The following is an 8,485-nucleotide window of genomic DNA, read 5'->3' as shown; positions in this document are numbered from 1 at the left end:
GTGTTAGTGTTAGTGTTAGTGTTAGTGTTAGTGTTAGTGTAAGTGTTTGTGTTAATGTTAATGTTAATGTTAATGTTAATGTTAATGTTGATGATAATGTTTATTTTTATATTTATGTTTATGTTTATGTTTATGTTTATGTTTAAGTTTATGTTAAAGTTGACTCACACTTCTTTGAAATATATTACATTTTCTCTTAAGGAGAAAAGTTACTACAGCCATCATGATAAATTAGTTCAAATAATCATTAATAATTAATTCACTAGTTGTGTTTTTGTTCAAGATTATGTTTGTATGTGTGTGTATGTGTGTGTGTGTGTGTGTGTGTGTGTGTGTGTGTGTGTGTGTGTGTGTGTGTGTGTGTGTGTGTGTGTGTGTGTGTGTGTGTGTGTGTGTGTGTGTGTGTGTGTGTGTGTGTGTGTGTGTGTGTGTGTGTGTGTGTGTGTGTGTGTGTGTGTGTGTGTGTGTGTGTGTGTGTGTCTGAGACAATAATAATAATAATGACAATAATAATGACAAAAATAATAATTACAATAATAATAATAACAACAATAGTAATAAAAATAATAACAATAATAACAACAGTAATAATAATAATAATAATCCACAATCACTTCTAATCACCTTCAACAGTCTAGAGAAAAAAAAGACATTTTAACAACAACTACCTTTAATTATATAAATTTACAACTACAAAAACTCAAAGCCCTAAACTCTATGACGTCTTCAGTAATTCTTTCTGTTTTGCCGTCATCATTTTGTCTGCCTCTTGCATGTAGCTTTCTGCAATCTCGCGAATCTGCAATTGAAGAAGACGTTATTTTTTTCTCAGGGTCGAGGGGGCATTCGGCTTGATGTGCAATTCCTTTGTGAAAGGTGTAATTCCTTTGTTTATTTATCTACCTGTCTATTTCTTGTTTCTTCATATAAGGGGGGGAGGGCAGAATGAGAATTACTTTATATGATGAAGAGAACAATACTGACTTTACGCTTTGATAATTAATTTACATAGATGTCTGCTATAACGAACATCATGCTTCGAATATGAATTGATGTAGAAGTCTGATATTTATTCCAGAATTAGGGCTCAATCTTTACAACAAGAGCAGGCTTATTTTGTATCTTAAAGGACGAAGTAGGTACAACCTCTGTCATTCTCTGGTAATACAAGAAAGGTTATCAAAACAGAAAGTGCCCTAATGCTTTATATTAAATACATATGCAATTCTGGAGATTTGAGCTGGAATTAATGCATTAAAGTAATCATTGCTTGTGATACTAACATGAGATGTGCCTGTGAATATCTAAATATAAGTGTTAATTTTTATACTGATTGGTGTGAATGGTATAGACAGAAAATATAGTTACAGTAGCTAAAAATATTCATTAAAATAATGGTAAGTTTGAATTAACATACCCAGACATAGCTATCTACTCTAATGAAAGATATAGCCCTGTGGTCATAAGTGAAACAACATCAACTTCAGCACTAGCTTTCAGAATCCCCTTTGTAAAGACAAGATGCCTTTTACATCCTATTTTAATCTAAACTTCCCACATAAATCTCTATCTCACATTAAACTGCAACCACTGGCCTGTTGCAGACCCAATCTTCCTATTGCACTGTTGCACTACCCCAGTCTGCAAAGGTTATAAATCCGAACACTGCAGTGCCTCTAACTTCTTACCTTAATCTGGACATCGTGCAGGAGATCTTCCGACACTTCCCCATCTTTACTCTTGGATTTGCGTATGAATCGGTTCTGTATGTCCCTAAGCTGCTCCTTGCAACGGTTGCACAGAGTCTTTGCACTTTTGGCTAGGTTCTCCCTGTGTTCCTTGGTCACTCTGAGAGATGAAAAAAGAAAAAATGTGGTTCGTATTAAATAAAAATCACAAGGCAAGGCATATAATCCTCACTTCCTTTGTAAATCTACATAAAATGCAAACTTCCAAAAATCAATTACACTATGCCTTCTGAAATTTCACTTTCATAAATTATTATTTCCAATAACTACAATACTGCTCTCTAAAGGGGAGGCTTTCTATATCCTAATTCTATCTACTTGCCCTTACAGAATAGCAATCAATAATAGAAACTTTCTTGAAGTATACTTTGTCTTCTTATTCTTGCATTCTTCTTATATATATATAATTTGTCATGGTATACTACAAGAATAATACATGAGCAAGAATGTATGCACTGTAGAAATTATATTCTCAACAGAAACATCTGCATTATTTTCCTTAAATATTCACTTTCACATCTGACACAATAATCATGTGTAGATACATTAATATGGAAAGGTTATCAACAAATAAAAACAGAAATCTAATTATCCTTTTCAGAAGTTTATGTGTATTAGCTATAAAAGCCTCATAGAATAAAGGAACTGTGTATAAATACTTTAGGCTTAAAAGATTGCATTTAGAGGTTATAAAATATACTTTCCATCTCAAAACAAGTCATTCAACAGATATGGGTGAAAAAATTAAAATGCATCAAATTAACACTGACAAATTCATCAACTCTTAATAAGTAAGCAAAAATAACTTCAATAAGCACAGAAATAAAAGCACAAATAAATCAACATATATACCCAGTATTGGCACTCTACAATTAATTCAATTAAAATTCCTACTAAATACAGTAGTACAGTAAACATTTACTTTAACCCTAACATGTAAAATAGACCCTGAATAACTTTCCCAGCCCATATGACATCGTTTGGAAGATATGCATTTCAAGTTTCCACAGGATCCTAAATATGGAAAACTGAATTCTGCACACCTTAGTGTTAATCATAAGCCAACAGTAAAGAGCCATAATACATGTCCTTATATGATACAAGACATACAAATAAATAATAATACCTACAATATACAATACTGAATAATACTATTGAATAATTAATTCACTTAATATATGACACTCCCAATTTAAATAATCTGATCTGGTCTTCTTTCCTCCAGCTACGAAAACCATAAATAAAACCATAAATAACCATAAACATTACTTCTATGGGAAATTCTTATTCTCAGCCAACCAAGAAATATAACAATTGGCAACTGAAACTTTGCACAATAATCCTAGTAAAAGACAAGTATTCACAGACATTCTAGTGATTCCTAATAACTTAATTAATTGGGAAAGTGACTGTCAAAGGAAGGAGAAAAAAAGGATATAACATCTCCTTTTCTTCAAAATAATAAAAATCATCTGAAAAAAATATAAAATAGATTAGAAATGTAAACCCACGTGCCTGTAACAGCAGTAACTGAATAATATAGTATTATTCCATATTTCTTTCTACCCTTTTTCTTCTTCTTCTTCTTCTTTTTTTTGTTATTGATGAAATGCTCCTTAAAAGAGCACCACTCTTCATGCCACAAATCTTTATCTAAAATAAATGACCATAAAAAAAAAAGCAAACAAACATATGAAATAGTAAAATTACAAAATTATAAAAAATAATAAAGGTATGAATACAAACACAAGCAACCATAAGAAAAAGGCTAAGGAACACTAACAACATCTAGAAGAGAAAGAAAGCTAAAACACCCTACACCTACTTTGGAATGGGTACATAAATCGTGGTTCCCTCTTGCTGTGGGTTGAGGTTCATTCCAGACTGCTTTATCGCGCCTACAATCCCCGGCAGGGCTTGTGGGAAGGCCGCAGCGTTGATGAGCAGCATCTGGGGTGACTTGCGTGAAATCTGAGCAACTTCGTTCAAGGGATATTCATCTCCTTCCAATTCCACAGGAAGGGTCTCTATACTGCCTGATATAAGGTAAAACATTAGTATTTAAGCAGACAGATAAGCTGTGAGTGACAGTAATATGTAATAATAATAAATAAGCAATGATTATGAATTATCTATCAATAATGAGACATGAGATATGACCAGAATTTCATATGATAGTACGTAAGGGTAATAAGTAATAACAAATCAATTTACAAAATGCTACCATACCTTGCAAAAAAAATTATATATACTCAAGAGAAATTGACTAAAACATTAGACAACTATTTTAAAATTTTGATACTTTCCTTCCACATTCTATTCCTGTCTCATAGTTCACAAAATAGAAAAATACTTCCTAAAAAGACTATTGGTACAATCACTACCTTATACCATTACTAAATATTTTTTCTTAAAGATGCACTAAGAAATATCATTTTTGAACATGCATTACATATTTTGTAGTCTAATACAAGATCTTCATTTCATAAGAATTACAATGAGCTTATAAAAAGTATTAATTAGTGAGTTTTTGGTAGGGGATATAATGTCTTATATATTAACATTAATCATTCTACAAAATAATTATCTAACAAGTTTGAAAAATGTAATATGGAATCTACAGGATATATATATTGAAACAAAAACTAATATTTCACTATAGAAAAAATACATTTCATACACTCAATGCCATATGAAATATCAACTTTTTTCAAAAACTACCTTAAATTTTGCTTAATTTCAACAACATTATCACTTTTACTCTGATATCACTTCCAGCCATTCTACCTTCTTTTGATATATCACTAGAGGCATTATAAAAACTTACTTAATAAGAAATATTTACCTGAACATCCTTATACACATCTCTCCACACACACACAGAACAATATAACCACATGCTTTCCATCACCAAAGTACCTTTAAACAATACCACATACCTACAGCTGTTCTGAGTGAAAGGTTCTTGATGTATTCCTGTTTCAAGTTTTCCAGTGTCTGTGTATATTGGTTCCTCATTTGCTCTACATTCACCACCTGCTCCATCTCTGCATCACTAAGGTGGACTTTTTGTTTTCCTGCAATAATAAAAAAAGTGTCAAATGATTTATGATTTATGATTTACTATTTATTTTAGCAATTATGATATTATTTACATCCAGAAAGCATTATACTTACAACATCAATATCTATCTATCCCCCAAAAAAACTGTAGATATCATTAAGCCCTGCTTAAACCTATAATTATACTCCATTTCTCTCATTATATCTAAATTTTAAAGTTCATTCTATCAGTGAAAACCGAAGACCTATTTTCAAATTCCTTTTCTCTTACGATATCTTAAATTCAAAAATAAATTAGATGAAAAACATGACCACAAATTAAAGCAACAACTCGACTTACCCTTTCCTTTCTTATCCTTCCCCTTGGCATAGTTCCTAACCTGACAGACCACCAAACCAGAACTTTGTAAAAGGGGTGAGGTCCTTCCTAAAACTGAGTGCCGCAGGGGGGTTAGGCTTGAATGCGAAGAGTTCCGCATCTGATTATTGTCGTCAGAGGGCATGGCTTGGAAGAATGTAGACACCATCCTATACCATATCTGTCTTTGGGGAGCAGTAGTTTGCTTGCCAAGAGTGCTGAGTGTAGTTCTACTGAATGCTAACATGTTGGCTTCAGGTCTGAAAATAAAAATCAGAGTTATATATTATCTGCAGCCTATAAAAAAAGAATAAAGTGAGTAATGTTCTTTTAGTAGTGAATATATTAATTTTAGTACTGAAGATTATATTCAAGAGGAGATTAAACATTTTCTCAAGACTAAAAATTTTGTATATCACATGAACAGATTGCTGCAAAAACTAGACAACTAGTTTATGAATACATAATGGATGGTTAGTATCACTAGGATGTAAATCGGATCAAAATTTACCATAATTAGCAACTATGTCTTCCAACAACAGGTTTTGATATGACCCTTAAACCCACTATAAAGTTTAACCTCTTTACTTTAAGTACCATAAAATGTAGTTATCAAGGTTTATACAAATCTAGATGAAGCTGATGGCCCAATATCCTCCAGGAAGGAAACAAAATTCATGAGCAAAAATAAGACAGTACTACAAATTCAGGTGGGACATTGCTCAGGACACCCTTGATCATTCCAGGATCTATCTGATTAACATAATCAGAAAATAGAAAACTCTGAAAAAGAGGTTAAGTTAAAAATTACACTCTAACCTTACTTACTAAACACAGATAATTAAAACTGAATATAATATTTTCACAGAAACTGATGAACAGTATATTCTGACAGAGAGAGGTTGATGACCTCCCTAGTGCATCAAATAAGGAACCTGTCTATCGACTATTCAATCAATCTCCTTGTATTTTGTGGTTGTCTGCACCCTAGCAAAAGCCAATAAACCATTATTATGTATATTCTAGCATAACAGAAGTTACACTAACTCCTCTGATAATATGACACCAGAACAATTCATGATTTCTATCTTGCTGTTACTTACAGCATAAAGTATGAGATATTATATCCTTTAAAACATAGCAGGTGTTAATTCCCTATACATTAACCATAAAAACTACCTCTTCTATTGTATATCCATCACTAATATGTTGAGATAAAGAGAAAAAACAAGGTAATGTTAAAAAGGACCTATTAAGCAATGTTCATTTTTTCAGCTAGTTACAGCCTTCCAACCTTGTAATCATTACATCATGATTATTCATAGTGTAATATGCAAAATCTGTTGTTATTTTCCATCACAAATGACGTAAGTGAAAATACTGCTAATTGGTTACTTATTGATCACAACTCTAAGACTCTAAGTCCATATTACACTTCTGGGGATCTATAAACATCACTGTATAAACTAGACACCTTCTTAACCTAAGAGTTTTGCCCCAGACCTAGCATCCTATCACCTGTATTTTCTTACTGGGAGGTCTGCTCGTAGACCTCCACCCAATCGCCATAGACTTAATCTCCACGCAGTAGTTGCAGGACCTATTTTCTCCCTTTCTGATGTTATTCTTTGCCTGCGCAGATTCCGTGTATCAGTGAGTGCAGTTTTTCCCTCTCTCTTTGACAGTCTTGGAATTTTCCCTATCTTCACGCACTTTTTGCCATAGATGAAAAGCGTCTTAGTTTTCGTCAAGGTAACCACTCCATACACTCATTTTACTGTAATCCTGGTTCTTCTTCTTTCTTGGTATAGGGTTTTAGACTATTGTTGTCTATGTCCCCTGGATCTTCTTTTTCTAGGCTTCTTGTTTCTTAAATCAAACAGCAACAGAAATAACTATTGTCTGTGATGTCATACACAAATAAAAGGAAAATTATCTATACGAGTCTGTGATCATGTGGTATCTAATGTTTTCTTTCTACGTGTGGAAATATTTTTAGTGTTGGAAGGGTATAAGTATTCCTTTATGTTGATGTCAATAAAATCGTCTGTTATTTTTATTATATACTCTGATTATGGTCTCGAGTCCTTTTTCGATCTCCATTACTAATCTCCACGTGTAGATATAACATTCCGAAGTCCAGTAAGAAGCTCTATAATTAATGTCAACAGTAAATATATGTTGAAAACACTCACGTAAGAGTATTGCAGAAGTGCCGGTAAGATTTCCCGTCTGGTTTGTTTACAGGGACGAGCGTGCTTTCTATAAGTTCCGAGACTTTGCCGAAATTATTTTAGTGTGTTTGCGTGTGGTTTTAAGTAATATACATTCATGTGTATATGTGCACGCACACACACACACACACACACACACACACACACACACACACACACACACACACACACACACACACACACACACACACACACACACACACACACACACATACACACATATGTGTGCGTGTGTGTGCGTGTGCGTGTGCGTGTGTGTGTGTGTGTGTGTGTGTGTGTGTGTGTGTGTGAGATGGTCGAGTCTGCTATATTTTAGTTATCATATATAAATGTTTAAATTGATACACATTTTTGGCACACACAACGTTATTTTTTTTTTTTTTTTCCATATTTCAATAGTACTGTTTGAGAAACTGAACTTCTTGACATATTTCTCGCCTCTGTTTACTTATAACTTTTTTACCCGACCTCCTTGTGTTCAAAATGTTGTCATCTTTGTCTAACTCCACCCTTCTTGTAATATAGTTAAACATCATTTTCATGTCACCTCTTTTTCTTCTTTCCTCCAAAGTAGCAAAACCTATTTTCTGTAGTCTTTCTTCGTAGCTCATATCTCTTAATATAGGTGCCCATCTTGCGGCTGTTCTTTGAACTTTTTCTAGTTTATCTATATTCTATTTTTAAGTGTGGACTCCATACCAATGCACCATACTCAAAACTAGGCCTTATGATGGCTGTAATGACCTTTTTTACCATGTCTTCGTCCACATTATTCCAAGTTCTTTTTCTTTATCTACTTGGTTTAATATTACGTCTCATAACTTGTATTGGTTTGGGGGACGATTTTTACTTTCTCCGAACCTGACTACATGGCATTTATTGGTGTTAAATTCCATTTACCTTGTATAACTCCAAATGAATAAGTTCTCGGTGTCACTTTTTTTCTTTTTCTTATTCAGTCCTTTGTTCGTTTTTGTTTTTTACCTCTTCCATTTTTTTCTGCAGTATTTCTGTCATCTTTGGTCATATTTTCTCTTATCCAGATTTTCTTATATTCTCCGTGTGTGGACAGGACTTAAGCT

The 8,485-nt window shown here is 33.1% G+C and overlaps 1 protein-coding gene across 1 annotated transcript; it reads right to left on the bottom strand.

The window, feature by feature from the left end:
* Window positions 1-652: 652 nt before the first annotated feature.
* LOC125026438 (ribosome-recycling factor, mitochondrial-like) lies at window positions 653-7,448 on the bottom strand. Its single transcript, XM_047614890.1, has 6 exons — window positions 7,365-7,448; window positions 5,152-5,429; window positions 4,688-4,825; window positions 3,574-3,784; window positions 1,689-1,848; window positions 653-799 (listed from the first exon to the last, which is right to left on the bottom strand). The coding sequence occupies exons 2-6, from the start codon at window positions 5,414-5,416 to the stop codon at window positions 716-718; spliced, it is 858 nt and encodes a 285-aa protein (XP_047470846.1). The 5' UTR covers window positions 5,417-5,429; window positions 7,365-7,448; the 3' UTR covers window positions 653-715.
* Between the last annotated feature and the right edge of the window lie 1,037 nt (window positions 7,449-8,485).

This window comes from Penaeus chinensis, chromosome 6 (genome assembly GCF_019202785.1).
Source record: "Penaeus chinensis breed Huanghai No. 1 chromosome 6, ASM1920278v2, whole genome shotgun sequence".
In the NCBI taxonomy this organism is placed as follows: Eukaryota; Metazoa; Arthropoda; class Malacostraca; order Decapoda; family Penaeidae; genus Penaeus; species Penaeus chinensis.
This window is presented reverse-complemented; position numbering and strand designations above follow the sequence as displayed.

Coding starts and splice junctions, on each gene's coding strand:
- LOC125026438 (XM_047614890.1), bottom strand. CDS start 5,416: ATGTTAGCATTCAGTAGAACTACACTCAGCACTCTTGGCAAGCAAACT. Junction 4,826..5,151: donor GAAGGATAAGAAAGGAAAGG/GTAAGTCGAGTT, acceptor TTATTATTGCAG/GAAAACAAAAAGTCCACCTT. Junction 3,785..4,687: donor TTCACTCAGAACAGCTGTAG/GTATGTGGTATT, acceptor ACCTTATATCAG/GCAGTATAGAGACCCTTCCT.